The sequence below is a fragment of the Dipodomys ordii genome, unplaced genomic scaffold, assembly GCF_000151885.1.
Source record: "Dipodomys ordii isolate 6190 unplaced genomic scaffold, Dord_2.0 Scaffold182, whole genome shotgun sequence".
NCBI classification, from domain to species: domain Eukaryota; kingdom Metazoa; phylum Chordata; class Mammalia; order Rodentia; family Heteromyidae; genus Dipodomys; species Dipodomys ordii.
The window spans coordinates 2,655,409-2,673,191 of NW_012267398.1; the positions used below are offsets into that span (position 1 = coordinate 2,655,409).

General features: G+C 38.3%; 1 protein-coding gene across 2 annotated transcripts in view; it reads right to left on the reverse strand.

Annotated features, from left to right (window-relative positions):
- Positions 1-17,783, reverse strand: part of Myo6 (myosin VI) — an 86,732-nt gene that overhangs the window by 51,871 nt on the left and 17,078 nt on the right. For both annotated transcript variants that reach the window (XM_013034112.1, XM_013034111.1), the window contains exons 7-12: positions 15,182-15,279; positions 13,605-13,769; positions 10,526-10,606; positions 7,750-7,930; positions 3,687-3,831; positions 1,977-2,134 (exon numbers count right to left, since the gene is read on the reverse strand). In XM_013034112.1, the coding sequence (XP_012889566.1) occupies positions 1,977-2,134; positions 3,687-3,831; positions 7,750-7,930; positions 10,526-10,606; positions 13,605-13,769; positions 15,182-15,279 (828 nt within the window). The remainder of the gene's footprint in view (positions 1-1,976; positions 2,135-3,686; positions 3,832-7,749; positions 7,931-10,525; positions 10,607-13,604; positions 13,770-15,181; positions 15,280-17,783) is intronic.

Here is a 17,783-nt window from a genome sequence, read left to right on the forward strand (position 1 = left end):
CTTTTTTTCTTTTTGCTTATGTGGTGCTGAGGAATCGAACCCAGGGCCTCAGGCATGCAAGGCAAGCGCTCTACCACTGAGCCACCTTCCCAGCCCCGCCTCCCTCAAGTTTTAAAGTTCATTTTCAACACAGTATCTTGTACATCTCATTGCTACAATGGGTCAACTTGTATCCTTGTTTCAGCATTTTGTTATTTTCCTTCTTCTCCCCAAATCAGAAAGATGTATATACAAGATGCAGAGCACCAAAATCAAATACAGTGAAAACAGGTTATACCATGGGGAAAGAATATACAAAAGAAACAAAAAAAGCACATATTACATTACAAAACAACAGCAACAAAGACAAAAACTCTTGTGTCCCTATCTTGGAATTCATTTCACTTAGCACCATCTTATATGGTCATATATGTATAGCTTTTGACCTTTCCTGCTTGTCTGGTAAGATTATCCTAGATGTAAACTAGTTATTGCAAATAAGAGAAACCATGGTACCTATTTTTCTTTGGGTCTGGCTTACTTCACTTAATGTAATTTTTTTCCCAAGTCTTTCCATTTCCTAACAAATGGGGCAGTATCACTCTTTATGATGGAGGCAAAGAGTTCCAGTGTGTGTGTGTGTGTGTGTGTGTGTGTGTGTGTTACATTTTCTTGATCCATTCATCAACTGAGGGGCATCTGGGTTGGTTCCATATCTTAGCTATGGTAAATAATGCTGCAAGAAACATAGTTGTGCCAATAGCTTTAGTATGGCCTTGCTTGTGATCACTTGGGTAAATGCCCAAAAGTGGGATTACTGGGTCATAGGGGAGCTCTATGGGGAATATTATGAGGAACCTCCATATTGCTTTCCAAAGTGATTGAACAAGTTTAGACTCCCACCAACAATGTAGTAGGGTTCCCTTTTGGCCACATCCCCTATAACAACAGGTTTACCTGCCTGTGAACTGAAGATAGAGATTTATCGTAAATGTTAAAAACACTAATCACATCAAAAGCCAAGCCTTCTTCTCAAAATGTAAAAGCTCTAATCTTCACTTGACAGAAACCAACCAACCACAATGGAGAAACAACTTTACATGCCCATTATAAAACCATCAGATTCATGTCAAGGTTTTATGGACTAGTCATTCAGAACACAGTGTTCCAGTACTAATGGTCCGTTCCATTTCTGGTTGGGAAGCTCCAAACTTGCCCAACAATGACATACCTTCACTTGAGTGATGGCAAAGAAATTGGAAAGAGCTACTAATAGCCAATGCTTGCAGTAATTTTTACACATAATAATAAACTAGGATTGTATGTCAACTATTCACGGCTCTACATGTTCACTAGTGGCTTTCATAGCTTTGTTAAATATTTGTGTTTTATATATGTGTGTGTGTGTATGCACACACACTTTTGTTTTATATATATACATATATGTAAATATATATATATATATATCTTATTCTCTTTATTAGTAGCCTTAAAAGTTTACTTTTATTTTAGTTTTTTTTCATTTAAGAGCATGCAGACATCTTCGCTGTAGAAGTGTAGATCAGTGTGTATTAATTTTAGCCTTACTGGGATCAAAACTACTCCTGGAGTTTTTCAAGCATCATGACAAACACACAGTTATTAACATATACATCAAGAGAATAGCAGTACAAGGAGAAAAAAAGCTTTTTAAAAAAAATTTTATATGTACAAAAGTATTTCAAATATTGTCAGATGCTGGCGGCGATAGCTAGCTACTCTGGAAGCTGAGATCTGAGGATCGTGATTCAAAACTAGACCAGGCAGAAAAGTCCATGAGACTGTTACCTCAACCAACCAGTAAAAAGCTAGAAGAGAAAGTGTGGCAGAAATGGTAAAGCAACAGACCTAAGCAAAAAAAGCTAAGCAAAAACACAAGGCTCTGAGTTCAAGCTCTAGTATAACACCAAAAAAAAAAAAAGATCTCAAATATAACTTACAAAAGATACTAAACTTACCAAATCCAGCAATATCTAAGACTCCAATGAAATAGGATGATGTTTCAAAAGGAAAACACTGGTTTACTCTGTTGACCACGTGGTCAAAAAGATGGCTATACACTGTCTTTGCCAGGGCATCACGGGCATTGTTTGCTTGCTCCACTTTCAAGGGAACCCTGTTAGAGAAAAAGACCACATCAATAAAAACTCCTTAAAACAACACATATGCAAATAATACAAATTTGCATATATATACAAATTGACAGATGCCTGAAGTCACAGTGGGCCTGAGTGTGTCCCTATGAAGGACTGGTTCTTGCCAATGGTGAGGGATGAGGAGGTAGTTGAAGTAGAGCCAAGAAGAAAAGTCCAAGAGAGAAACTAAAGGAATTATCTAGAATCCAGTCATCTAGAATCCAGTCAAGATCTGTTATTGGGCAAAAGAATCTTAGGCTTGAAAATGTTGTTGTTTTTAATTATTCTGGGGCTTAACGTCAGGGCCTAGGTGTTGTCCCTTAGCTTCTTTGTTCAAGGATGGCGCTGTACCACTTGAGCCATGCCTCCACTTCTGAAAAATCATTTTAACCTTAATTTATATTTCACTTGACATGATAAATTCTTAAGAATTAAGAAGTAATTAAGAATCAGGGTTATTCAGAGGAATAACCATCCTTTTGATTTTTTTTTATAAATGTGAAATGAACTGGATTTATTCAAGATAACTTGCAACTCTGGTGCTTTATTTTACCTTATTTAGGATTGTCCAACTTGCCCAGAAAGTAACTGCTCAGCACATTATTAGAAGGTGCAGACACAGATACAGCTGTTGTCCCTCAAGAAAATCAGTGCATAATGAAAGGAGATTGTAATAAAGCAGCTTTTCCACACACCGTGCTGAATCCTAGCATAATTATGACCACGGAGCAGGGGGCAAGCTCCAAGACCACAGGCAGGCTTGGAAGTCATTCATGTCAGTCTGATACTCGAACTCAAAATAGTCCTTTTTCAAGAATACACTCACTACCCAAGCTATGAAACTGTAACCCTCTGTATATCACCTTTAAAATAACCATTAAAATAAAATAAAATTTAAGTTTTTTAAATAGTCCTTTTTCTACTTACATGTCCTGTAATCTTTCCTGAAATGTGTGGACATACGACAGAGAAAGCATTTGAGCTGAAAGTATATGCACATGTAGGTACAATTCTAGTTCTTAATTGTTTATTTTTTAAATCTTAGTGAGATACTTATGATCATTTGTAATTTCTTCTAACATGAAGAATCTCAGGGTAAGGAGAAGCTCCTTTGGCTGAATATTTTACTCAAGTAAGTTCGACTTGGTAGAAGTTTTAGTACACGTCATTTGCATAGAAAATTACTTTTAAGGTAAATTGATATGTTGCCTGAAACAGTCAGAAAGTTATTTACATAATCAACTCATATTTCCACAGTCGTACAAAAGTAAACCTTTCTCTTCCCTTATAAATTCTGTTGCTGTCACATGTCTGTAGGGAATGGCTCTAAGCTATGCAAATCCTCATTAACATATGCACTGGCTTACTGCAGCCAGACTCCCAGAATTTTGATCTAGCCAGCAGAGCTTTCTGAATACTAAAATGAGAAGGCAGAAGCATGAGGATCCACCACCTTATAAATCTCAGTGGTCCCATTTCTCTCTCCCTGACAAACTGCAAGCTTGACTGCTGCAGGGCGGTTGGGAGACTTACTTTATAACTGTTCCTTTGGTGCCCCCTGCCGTTGTGAGCATGACTCTGGTGGTTAAACTCACTCGGAGGTCGTCCTGATCCAAACCCAGCAACTCCGCACAGTACTCCAGGGATGGCGCAGATTTACTCTTCAGATTACAGCCACCTAATCAAATCAATTTTAACTCCAAGTTAAAAAGCATTCTATAAGGCAGTCTCAAAACCTATTTCTTCGAATTATACGTCACTTACGTAAACCTGTGGAATAAAGTTCACTTGTAATTCCTGAATCCACTTGACTTTTTTCCCATCCTTGATGGGGACCACCCTCACCCCTATCCCTGGCAATCAAAATCAACAAGACGCGGTGGCTCAGGACAAATCCAGAGTGGCAGAGCACCTGTAATGACAGTTTCTGTCATTGTGTTGTGTTGTTGTTTTGTATTAGTACTGGGCATTATCCCTTAGCTATTTCTTTCAAGCTGGTGCCCTACCGTTTGGCAGAGCTCTACTCCTGCCTTTTTGATGGTTAATTAGAGACAAGAGTCTCAGGACTTTCCTGCCCAGGCTGGCTTGGAACTGTGATCCTCATATCTCAGCCTCCTGAGTGGCTAGGATTACAGGCATGAGCCACCAACTCCCAGCTCCTTAACCATGGTTTAACTGCTGTCAACCACAGTCTAAAAGTATTGGGTAGAAAATTCCAGAAGCAGGGGCTGGGAAGGTGGCTCAGTGGTAGAGCACTTGCCTTGCTTGCATGAGGCCCTGGGTTCGATTCCTCAACACCACATAAGGAAAAAAAAAAAAAGCTGGAAGTGGCGCTGTGGCTCAAGTGGTAGTATGCTAGCCTTGAGCTGAAGAGCTGAGGGACAGTGCCCAGGCCCAGAGTTCAGGCCCCATGACTGGACCCCCGCCCCAAAAAAAAAGAAAGAAAGAAAATTCCAGAAGCCAGCAGTCCATCACTGTGCTCTATGTGAAGGGCTTGCCATTCTGCAAAGGGTGTGAATCACCCCTCTTCTGAAGCCCACACGCAGAGCCACACGACTGCCCAGCCCTGGCACTGACAAACCTCGAATTCATCTATATGTTTCCTCTTCCTTACAAAATGTCCTACAAAAAAATTAATTTTTTTAGCTTAAATAGGCATAAGGTAGAAATGGAGCTATTTCAGGCAGTAGAGCACCAGCCTTGAGCAAAAAGAAGCTCATGGATAGCACCCAATCCCTGAGTTCGAGCACCAGGACCAACACAAAAAAAAAAAAAGAAAAGAAAAGAGAAAAAAAAGGGCTGAAAGCTATATAAAATAATTCTGGTTTCATGCAAAAACATTCCTCATTTTCTTAAATCTGTTATTTAATAACATACATTTTTGCTAAATGGAATCTAACATGGGCAGTTCTAAGAGGTGCTTTCTACAGTTTAACTGTGCAAAAATAAAAAATAAATTCTGACAGTCAAATTATTTATTGGAAATAAACTTTTCAATAAAATAATTGCAGTGGTTTTCTTTTTCCCCCAAATTGCCATGAAATGCCAAATTAAATTTGCTAATACAAGTGATCCTCACTTAGGTCTAAGGTAAGAGTCACAAAAGAGACAAAGACTCACAGAAAAAAACCTTAGCTACAAATATTAAAATAATCTAAGAGCTGAGGGTGTAGCTCAAGTGGTAGAGTTTGCTTAGCAAGTACAGGCCTTCAATTCAAATCTCAATACAGCCAAAAAAAAAGTCAATAAACTAAAAGATAACAGGTTCACTATCTTAATTAATTCACTGCCTCACTCCAATGTAATCCACATTCTTCTCATTTCCCCTACAATCAAAAGAACTTTGAGAATAAAAATGAGGAAAAGATGTGAACATGCACTATTTTCATTTTGAATATATAGTTCTCTCCAGCTATCGAGATAATAACTTATGATATCGTAAATGCTATGCCACTTGACATCTGCATGCTCCCTCACAGGACCAAAGATACCACACAGGAAAAAGCCACGGATCACCTCTCACATTCGCCAAGGTGTGGCTGATTATTCCGTGTGGTACTTCAACCCTGCCTCCTGTTCCCTTTGCATAACAAAGCTGCAGAGCAATATGCAAATTTTCAAAATTATTTTTCCAATTCCTCTAAAAAATACTCATGCAACATTTTAATGCACATTAAAAATATTTAAGTTTGCTTGAATCATTTGCATTTTAAATAGAAATTGTATATTTTATTTTGTATTTATTCACTTACATTTATCATGATTACAATTGTGTTCGAGTATTCAAAACATGTGGTAATTATTCAGCTCATCCATTCCCCTTTGCAACATTAAGGTAGAGCTATACTCTCAACCCTTTACAGAGGGAAAATTGAGATACAGGATGCAGAAGTTCTTTCCCAAGGTCACATCCTCAAGGTCACACATGCCCATAGCACTGTGGGGGAGGTGGGGGTCAAAGAACATGCACATGTGCACAATGCTCTGTTCTCACTGTATTGATTGCAAACAGCCCAGGACATTAAATCTGAAAGTCATTAGAGACTGTCTACTTTAGTCTGCTCATTCATAGATCACAAGGCTTGGTGGCCTGGGGGAAACAAGGGACAATTAACACAAGCTGCTGAGTTCATCAGACATGGATAGACCCAGCCTCTCACATCTAATAACCTCATTAGAATTATGTTCATTACATTAAATAATGATCACAGTCATTACTTCTGCATAGGTTCCATTGCAAAACAGACATAAAATCTCCTACCTCAATATTGTTACAAGGTTTCAATCAGGATAAGGATGTTCATGATAGAACGCACAATATGATACATCATACACATAGCTCATTTTTTTCCATTTTCAAGGCAGGGAGCAGTGCTAGGTATGAAACATGCTTAAGGAAACACTTCTACTCAGGTACAACTCTTATCACTGACTTTTTTTTTTTTGGTACCAGTACTAAGACTTGAACTCGAGGCCTGGGTGCTGCCTCTTAAGCTCTTTTTCTCAATAATGGTGCTCTATCACTTGTGCCACAGCCCCAATTCCAGCATTTTGGTGGTTAATTCAACATAAGAGTCTCAAGAGTTTTCCTGCATGATCTGGCTTTAAACCACGAGCCTCAGATCGCAGCCTCCCAAGTAACAAGGCTTACAGGCATGAACTACTGGCACCCAGCTTATCCAACTACTTTACTCCTGGATTCTACCAGCTTGGAAATGGCTAGCTAGGATCTGGAGTAGCTAGGATTCACAGTGTAAGCCTCTGGACTGACATATATACTGAAATAGCTCTTCCCTTCCTCTGTGCCCCTTTCCTCGCGCATATTGTTGAAGGTACTATACTCCCAAAGCACTTCTTATGGATGATTTCCTCTTGCAAATGAAGAAACCAAGGTTCAGAGAGCTCAGGGATCTGATGCAAAGGCTTATGTTGCTAACCACGAAGTCAGGTGGTCCTTCACACTCTTCTCAACTCAGCCTTGGTGTAAGATTCTAACAGAGTGCATTAATGCAGGAAAGGGATAATCGCTGACTTTATAGAGGCAAATAGTAAATACTGACATCATTACAGGACCTGTAATCTCTGCCCCAACACCCTTCTGCCACATGGAAACTGGCATAGATAATATTTCATTCACAAAAACAGACAGTGAGCCGGATCGGGCCCATGGGCCCCAGTGTGCCAAGCCATAACTATACCAAAGCTTTAATGCATATACAGGCTGAAAGACTATAGGTGAACAGTTACTGGCACTGGGCATTTAAAGGCTGTTCAGTTTCTCTAAGACTGACTATTTTCGTTGCTCACTGGTAAAGTCCATAGGTTTTTATGTATCAGCTTTCCTTAATGGAACTGACCCAGGTTTAGATCTATGGAACATGAACCAGAAAAGGTTCAAGTTCTCTATTAATGGCTATTTTTTTAAAAAAAAGTAAAGTGTTAGTTGGAAATTTTAACTAAATATAAACATAGGAGCAGTCAGTGAGTAACCTGCTTGGAATTTTAATGAAGATGCACATCACAGACTGGATTTTCATCCAAGAAATTAGAAAATTCCACCTGATACTATTCTTCTCTTTAAACACAAAGAAACCACCTGAAGTGCTGCCGGCTTCCTCAAAGTCAATGTTCCCAAGGTGCAACACGCCAGCCACCACTCGGAACAGATCGAGCTTTTCTTCATCACCCAAGCCAATTTTCTTCATGGCTGTGCACATGCGGATAAAATCTCCGTGGTCATCTAGGAGAGGGTCCTTCAGGGAACCAGCCTTCACATACTAGAAAACAAGAGGAGAGCCATCAACGGACTGTCATGTCTTTTGTGGAAACCCAAACCTCTACACCAGTCTATCAATGTCATACATAACATGCAAAAGTAAAATCCGTCCAAAGAGAAGCTGGAGTGTTCTAACACATCCTAAAACTGAGTGGCTGGGGGAAGGGGACACAGGATTTGGCCCTGCAATTTCTTACAACTACATGTGAATCTACAATCATTTCAATGGGAAGAATGGAGGCATTTTGCCATTCAAAGACGTTTTTAACTGCAAAGTCTTATGATTCCAGGATCTTAAAGATACAAATTGAATTTTGAAAATGGTCATAGTTGCAGTGAATCTATTCTCAGACCAAAAAGAACTAAGGGAGTGACAGATTTATTAACCTGATTTAATTATCCCACAACTGAGGAACCAACAGATTTAGTCCTCTGATTTAATTATCCCACCACATGTATGATACCAAATGTTTTTTAAATGCATGCAATTTTTTTCAGCTAAAAATAGGCAAACAAAAATCAGGTACAAATCATGATGAAGTTTTCATTCTGACAATTAGCAGGGCATTGTTTTAGGTTAGCCGCTTTCAGCTGCCCCATTGTTAAGCAGAAGTCAATGATGGATGGGGTGGCACAATTTTCAGGACCTGAAAGGTTATTTTCACTTTTCTGTGTATGTACATATGAAGTAAAGTACACTAGCAAGCACTGGTACACTTACTCTAGCAATTTATGCACTGACTCAAAACATGAGGAAAGGGGAGAAGAGAAAATTTGCATCTGAAGCACTCATTTGTTAGGACCTATAACAAACTCAGAAAAGGGAAAGAAGAAAGTTAGGGCTTCGGTAGCTAGTAGAGAAGCATAAAAGTTCCTGAACACAAAAGCTGGTCTAGGAAATTTTCCAGAACATGAGAATAAAGAAGGAAAGTCCAAATAATGAAACAACATCCTGAGGGCTAACAGGCATAAGTGTCACCTCTAGGAAATATTTTGTTCCCAGCTGAAGTCAGAACTCAATTCACAAAGTTCTTTAAAATGTTCCATTAAAATACAAAGTTTCTGGAAAATGTCTAGAAAATGAAATGCCATTTTATTCTTTAAAAAGCAGTAAAGGAAACAATCACATGCAGCCCAAGTTAACAGGAAATATGTATCATGCAGAATTTTTAGTCTCACAATTAAAGCCTGCTTCACTTAGAAATTAGTTTTAATCAAATGCTAGTGAATGCACTTGCTTTATGGCAGACTGAAAATACTGCATTCTCAAAAAAAAAATCACACAGAGTTGAAGGACAGTCAGTGAAAGGATTTAATCATCAAAATGATCACCTCATCTTCCTGATGAAGACATAAAAAAGTAATTTAAACACATTAATTCATTGTTCACCTGTAGACATGATACATGAACACATTCTGTCTCTTTTAATGTGAGTAACATTGTTGACACTAGTGAAAGGCATCCATGCTATCCTCTGGAGAGTAATCACCAGCTTTCTTTCCTTTCTATTCAGTTCTTTTTTGCTCGAGGCTAGTGATCTACCACTTGAGCCACAGCTCCACTTCCAGCTTTTTGCTGGCTAATTCAAAGTAAGTGTCTTGTGGGTCTAGCTGGCTAGCTTCAAACTACAGTCCTCAGATCTCAGCTTTCTGAATAGCTAGGATTACAGGTGTGAGCCACCAGTGCCAAGTCTAGGAAACAGTCTTAGCAAAGTACAGATAAAAACCATAATAAATACTAATGTTCCTTTGCAAAGATTTGATTATGGCTGTAACATGAAACTTATGACTTAAAATTCAGGCATTTATGTTTAAAAGGATATAAAATATCAAGTAAAGCAAGAATTAGCTGTGGGCTCATCTGCTTAGAATTTGACATAATTAGAATTTTGTTTGCTTTTTGTTTCTTTGATATGAATATATTTAATATATAAACAATTTCACGCTAATCTTAAAAGAGCCAAAATACCTGGTTCACATAAGTAGAATTAAAAACTATGACAAAAAATTGTTCAATTAAATATTTAATTTATCTTGACATTGAATGCTTGGTTTTCATAAAATCAATAGAGACTGGACTAATTATAATCATCTTGACTTAGTTTTCATAATGTGAGCCCTTATATAGACACAATACCACTTGCTACTGAAACACTATGCACTAAAATTTACAAAGTTGGAGATCTTTAAAGAGTGAATGACTTTTAAAAAATAATAATGCTATGATTACATCTAAATAATCCTAGGCATACTATAACAATTTATCAAGAACAATATGAAACAATATTTTACACTATATTACAGAAATAGTGTGTTTTAAAAAGCAATACTCTAATGTACAAGCATCCTTATATACAAATGCTTAATGAAACCCATTGTCTTCTTCAAACCCTACTTCAGTCTTGAAGTGCCTAATAAACTAAGAAAGTCTGCTGTGCAGACACCAGCAGAGGTGTATCAGTGGGAAGGAGACTTGCGCGACTATTTAGGGTCTTAAAACATCAGCTTATGAGTAAGAAATCCTACTGGGACTCCAAAATAAAGCATAATTTTTAAATTTACATTAGACATTTGAAGTGAAAACAGTCTACTATACCTCAGGACTTTTGCGATTCTGCAAAATCTGTTTGTCAGTTTCTTTGTTAGCAAAGTATCTGGTACAGCCACGGTTTAAGTACTGTGACAAAGAAATTTAAATTATAATTAGCTTATGTGATTCACAGGGAAGTAGCACAGCAAAAAAAAAAAAAAAAGCTCAGCTTGCCAAATAGTAGCAACCTTAAAGAATTTCTAAATATATTATCAGCATCAGTTCATCTCTCAGTTAAAATCAGGACTATTATTTTAAAAACACTGTATTCCTCCTGATCAAACCAGAGATATTAAAGTCCTAATACCTGAATGTAGTTTTAATAAAATGATTAAGATTTAAAAAATTGACACCATAATTTCCTACTTTAAAGGTCAATATTATTACATCGTTGTAGTATCAAACATCTTTTTAAAGATATAGCCCATTAAAGGGGTGGAGTTAGAAGGGATGGGGAGAATGATGAAAGGGGTGACACTGATCAAGACACATCGAATTCATAAGCTGCTTTGCTGGAGGGCAACTCGTTTATACAACCACTTAAAGATAATTAAAAAAAACAAACTAATGAAAGTAAAAAGGATCTATAGCCCATGGACATTAATCAAGATGCACTGCACTCATAAATTGATATGTTGAATTGAAACCCTTTTGTACAATTAAAGATAATAAAAAAATAAGTTAATAAAAATAAGATAAAAATAAAAAATGACTCCAAACTTAAGTATTAGAAACAATCATGGAAATCACCTTTCTACTGAATCTGTGGAATCACTGTGGCTAATTATTTTGAGTAATATTTTGAATTCTGAACAATTATGAAATAATATCCTGGGGCTGGGAATGTGACTTAGTGGTAGAGTGCTTGCCTAGCATGCATGAAACCCTGGGTTCAATTCCTCAATACTACATAAACAGAAAAGGCCGGAAATGGCGCTGTGGCTCAAGTGGTAGAGTGCTAGCCATGAGCAAAAGAAGCTCAGGGACAGTGCCCAGGCCCTGAGTTCAAGCCCCAGGACTAGCCAAAAAAAAAAGTAAGTAATATACTTCCAGAAAATGGAAAATGGAAACACGGGGGGGGGGGGTTGTTGCTATTATTGGTGGTGGGGTGGTATTTGTTTTTGCTTTTTATCCCCCTCTTAGGGGGAGGGAGCACAGAAAGGGAGGGAGAAGGATGAACAAATGCAATTGTGCTATTCAGTATATATTATATGAAAAATGACCTATGTAACTTGTGGGCAGGGAAAGGAGGAAGAAACTATGGGAAAGCAAAGGAACGGGTGACATTGTCCAAAAACAGACATGTACTCATCACCTGACTTACAAAATGATAACCTCTCTGTAGAACACCTTAATAATAACAATAAAATTATTTTTTTAAAGAAGTTTGCTTTTCCTAAGCTCTAATTTTTTTTTCCAGGGCTGAGGACCGAACCCAGGGCCTTGAGCGTGCCGGGCGGGCGCCCTTCTGCTGGGCTAAACCCCCAGCCCCCTAATATCTAATTTTTAAACTTAGTTCCTCAATATAATGACTTCCATCGTCATGTGCAGCAGTGTTACCACTGTAAATTATACATAGTACCATACTTGTTCTATGCAATGAATCATTTCAGCATTCCTGTCTCCAAATTTAATGCTGTTTCCCAGAAGCATCATAAAACCTCAGTGCACAAGCCAGGGAGACAGCGGAGCAGAGGGCACTCACTTTGCTGTGCACAGATTAAAAACAACAAAGAAAACAGCGACATATACATCCTTTCTCTCCATGATGCCTTCTTCTAGACAGCCTCAGCTACTCACTCCCATGGTGTAACCATCACCAGAGTACCGAAGCCTCCCAAACCTCCTCCTCCAGCATGGTGCTGATCTGGAGAGAGTGGTCCCCACTGTCTTCTAGTTGTCTGCACTGAAATGATCCGCAAGCTCAAACTAGCCATTGTCCACGCTACAACCATATGCCTGGCTCCCACAACAATATCCACCGAGTGACCACAGTCACATCTTTGAACATCACTATAGACTTTCTTTCTGCTATAGTCAGTCTAATTCCACCTTCTAATACTTTGTATTAATTTCTAATTTTTCCCCTCCTCTGATAACTATGTCATCCATGAGCCAAATCAGGCACTTTAGTAACTCTTCTACCACCGCTATAGGCTTCTAAGCAATCTGCCTATGTTTTTCAATGTCTACCCATCCTCCTACACATACCTTAAAGCCAACCTCCAAATAAAGCCAGAAAAGCACGATTCTGAGACTTAACTTTCTACTTAAATCCCTCTAATAGCTCTCTAGTCTCCATCTTGCCACTTCCTGTTACATCCTTTGAGATGCTTCTTTCCTCTCTTTATTCATCCTTTCCATCTACCATGGGAAAAAATACATCTTTCTTTAGCTAGCCAACTAACACTTGACATACTTCAGGATTCTTACCAAGTTACTCAAGTCTTCCTTCAGCCAAACCTTTCAAACTCCCCAAGTGCCACAGGATCTGAGGCGTGTCTGCTCCAGGCAGATCTAGTCTAGGTATATCTCTCCTTATTATTCAACCTGTCAAACTGTGCAGTTCCTGTCACCTTCTAAGATGCTCAGGAACAGATCTTTTGTCTTATTTATCTTATTTGTCTTTTTTAACCCTAGCACAATGTCCAGGAAGTAAGCAATAACTATTTGTTGTTTAATTGAAGAATATAATCATGTGGCCAGCATTTACAAACTCAACAATTTGCCTCAATAGAGGCATCTGCATATCAGTATTGTGATCATTCTGACACCTATATGGCCATCCTCAGTGTCTCTAGGGAGCTGGCTCCTTGACCTCCTAGGGATAGGACATCAAAACCTGTAGATGCTCCTGCCACAAAACAGCATGGCACTTGACATACCCCATCCTGTCCTCTCTTATGCACCAAATCCCCTCTCAATTACTTGCAATTGACACAGTGTTAATGCTATGTAGAGCACTGCTAACATTTACTGTTTGGGGAAGTCACCCTCAGTACACATACATAATTTTTTCATCGTTTAGGACTGAAGGCAATTCAATTTTCAAAGCTTAAGTGAAATTTCTTTTCTTCCAACCTACCCTGAAATTATCTGGAGAGCTCAAATGAAGTTTTTCCCTAATATCTTCAGAAGCACCAGCGCACAACCTGTAAAAGATATGGTAATTCCTTTCTTCTTTGCCTTGAACACAGATCCTAGATTTCTCCAGAAGATAATGTGAAACAAATCCTCCAACAACTGAACTCTAAAAAACAAAATTAAGAGAAAATATATTTTTTGCATTTAAAGGTGAAGTATAAGTTAATTATGCTAAATGTTCCTAACAAATGTGTTTACCAAAGAAGTCATAATATTCATCAAATACAGAAGCAAAAAACAATCAGCCAGACACCTGTGGCTCCTGCCTGTAATCCTAGCTACTAGAGAGGCTGGGAGCTGAGGATGGATATTCAAAGCCAGCTCAGACAAGAAAGTTCATGAGACTCTAGTCTCCAATTAACCATCAAAAAGCCAGAAGTGGTGCTGTGGTTCAAGTGGTAGTGTGCTAGCCTACAGTAAAACAAAAAACTAAAGGGACAGAACCCAGGACCTGAGTTTAAGTCTCAGTACTGGAAAAACAGAAAAACAGACAACTGACTAACTTTGAGTCTCACAGATGTCATCTTTCATTTTAAATATCTTTATAACCTGGGCACTGGTGGCTCACGCCTATAATCCTAGCAACTCAGGAGGTTGACATCTGAGGATCACAGGTCAAAGGAAGCCCAGGCAGAAAAGTCCACAAGAATCTTACCTCCAATAAACTACCAGAAAACTGGAAGTGGAGCTGTGGCTCAAAATGGTAGAGCAAGGCTAGTCTTTAGCAGAAAAGTTCAGGGATAGTGCCCAGGCCCTGAGTTCAAGCCCCATGATCTACCCCCCAAAAAAAATCTTTTTAAGTCTCTACCTAGATCTAAGTTTTGAGCCTCAGTGGATCAGAACTGACTTTACACTGTGCTTCAGTGATGGTATCTACAATAATCTATTATACAGTCTGAAAAGACAGGAGCTCAAAGGCTCCAAATGTAAACATACATAGAAGATGAAAATTATCAATTTCACTGACTTGGTCAGTGTATACTCTATGTATGTGTGTGTATATATACTTGTATATATGCTAAAATAGCATACTATATAGACCATGATTATGGACAACTGATGCATGGCAATCAAGACAAAGAATAAATTATACAGTTATAATAAATTATAAAGTTTCAGCTCCAGTAAATACAGTATTCAATAGGTTATAAATTGTGAAAAGTGCTTTTGGTCAGAGTATATACATATGTGTGTGTGTGTGTGTGTGTGTGTGTGTGTGTGTATGTATATATATATATATATATGTATGTATGTATGTATATATATTCTCCTATATAAAATAACAAAGAAGCTAGGTGTGTAGTATATGTAGTATATGTAGTAAACACAGCACTCAAAAGACTGAGGCAGGAGGATCACAAGCTCAAGGCCAGCCTGGGATACAGGACAAACAAACACACACACACACACACACACACACACACAATTTACCATAAGTCCAAATACAGCATCAATTTTACTAAAACCCTGTGTTTTTACACACTCCCCAAGCATATCCCAAAAGTCACTTGCACTCACCTTTTCATTGAAATGAATTTCTACAAATTTTCCAAATCGACTGCTATTATTGTTGCGAACGGTCTTTGCATTTCCAAAGGCTTCTAAGAGTGGATTAGCTATTAAGAAAGGAAAATATCTCATGAAGAAAATGAGTGTGGAAAAAGGATACAAAACAGCATGGAGAGTATGTCTCCACAGGGGGAAAAATGTTAGAAAAAGTGCTATAATAAATGGCCACAAAAATATTAACATAATCTATCAAATGATGTCAAATAAATATTTAATAGTTACTCACTGTGTTCAAGTACTACTCAAGTGATATAAAAAGGAAATATAAATGTTCAGGAAAAAACTTCAAAAAGTCACTGGATTACAAAGTTTAAATACAGTGTTAAAAGTTACTCCTACAATGCTAATTAAAAATTAATTTTTGGACTGGGAATGTGACTTAGTGATAGAGTGCTTGCCTAGCCTGCATGAAGCCCTTTCAATTCCTCACTACTACATAAACAGAAAAGGCCGGAAGTAGCGCTGTGGCTCAAGTGGTATAGTGCTAGCCTCGAGCAAAAGAAGCTCAGGGACAGTGTCTAGGACTTGAGTTCAAACCCCAGGACCAGCAATAAATAAATAAATAAATAAATCCCCCTTAATGACTGCACAAGTTAAGGATATCAGCAAATTGATGAGCTTCTAAAATTAAAAACTAATAAATCACTCTTAGGATGTTCAATGTTTTAACAAGTACACCATCTCTCTGAGAATAATGAATATAATAGATAAAACAACAAAGTTCTTAGAAAAAATGCAGGTAAGAAAGTTACTGTTTGACTTACTTTTCTAAAATATGCTGTATTTTAATTTAACCTCCAGATTAAACACGTCATAGGGGCATCTGATGGGGGTTAGCAAAGTAAGAGTTTATGCAACTACATGATAAAAGCATTCAGAATAATAGTTTTCAGGACTGGGGTGCGACTCAAGTGGCAGATTGCCTAGCACACTTGAGACTCTGAGTTCCAACCTCAATACTGACTGTCCCCCAAAAAGCAACTATTTTTTAAATCCCTTTGATGAAATACAACATTTTAATTACTACTGTATAATCATATACATACACACTTCATGACTGGATATTAGATTCTATTCTTGGGACTGGTAGAGCACTAAACCAATGAGTGAAAGTATCAGGTACTGAGTTTAAGTCTTGAACACCCCCCCCAAAAAAAAACTGAATCAAATCTATTCTTGTACTCACCGAAGTCTCAGTTATAAACACACCAGCTTAATGATAATCTTAAAGATTCTTCGGCCATAAACATAAAAAAAAGTTTCATCATATTTATAGTCAGAGTGTTTCGTGTAAAAAAATCCACAGTAGAAAGTCAAACTAGCCTTAAAATCCTCTTAAAGATAAATCTCCATTTATTTCACTTGCTAAAAGAAATAAATGATTAAAACTAAAGAGTATCCTATGTTCTTTGCTTTTCAGATGACAAGAAAACTGAGGCAAACAAGCTGAATGGACTTCTAGAAGCCCAGATGACCAGCCACTGACCAAAGGGGGCTCCATTACAACTCTCTTACTAGTAATTTACTGAATAATTTTTTTAAAAGTTAATAGAAATAAAATAATAGGATAATGACCTCTGAACCACACAGTCATATTTGTGCTTTTAGTAATATAGTCATTTTTGAACCAACAACCACCTTTCCATAGAGTACCAGTGCTCCCCTAGCTCTCCAGTTACAGGGGCTGGGAGCTTTGGAATGATCGCTCCAGGAATGATCGCTTCCCTCAACTGGAGCTCACTGTACCCACCAGGCTCACTGCCATGGAAGAAACTGGGCGGGGCTCCAATTCCCCAGGGAGTCTGCAGCCCAAGTAAATAAGCCAGAATACTAATTAGTATTTTTTTAATTAACCCATGGTTTATCTTTCCTATTAATTACTTATTCTGTTTTTAAAAGTTACAACACTGGAAGGCAAAGCGAAGAAGGAGAGAGTGTAGACCTCAAAGACCTGCGGGAAAACCAACAGGGCTAAGGCATAGAAGTGAGAGAAAACAGGGGCAAGGTTAGACAGGAAGAGGTGGGAGCCAAGCCTCACAGAGCAGCCTGGCTGGCCTCGTGGCCTTGGAGCACTATCAGGAGGGCGATACAGAACAGATTTAAACCAACAATGACAGCCCTACTTCCCTGCAGGAGGAGCGCGTCTGTGAGGGAGGACACCAGACAGGGCCCATAGCACCCAGGAGGTACAGATTCAACAAGCTGTCAGCACAGAGCAGCAGCTCCAGACAGGTACAAGCACTTTCACAGGGGTGAGACAGCGACAGAGCATCGGGAGTCAACTCGCACTCCTGCCTTCTGAGATGGTATTTTGTTACAATAAGTCGTCTCCCAGAAAAAGCACTTTAATATAAAATAACTCTTCTTTCCTTCTCTACAGAACACACAGTTAAGAAAATAAACAGGAAGATAGTTTCCTATACTTTTTCTTTCAGTCTTTACACTTTATTCAAGGCCTTAATTTTAGGGGTTTGGATATGAAATCGAAATCCTTAACCCCTTCCTTCTTAGTGCCTACATGGTACAGGGTGGCTGGAGAGATAATGTGTGT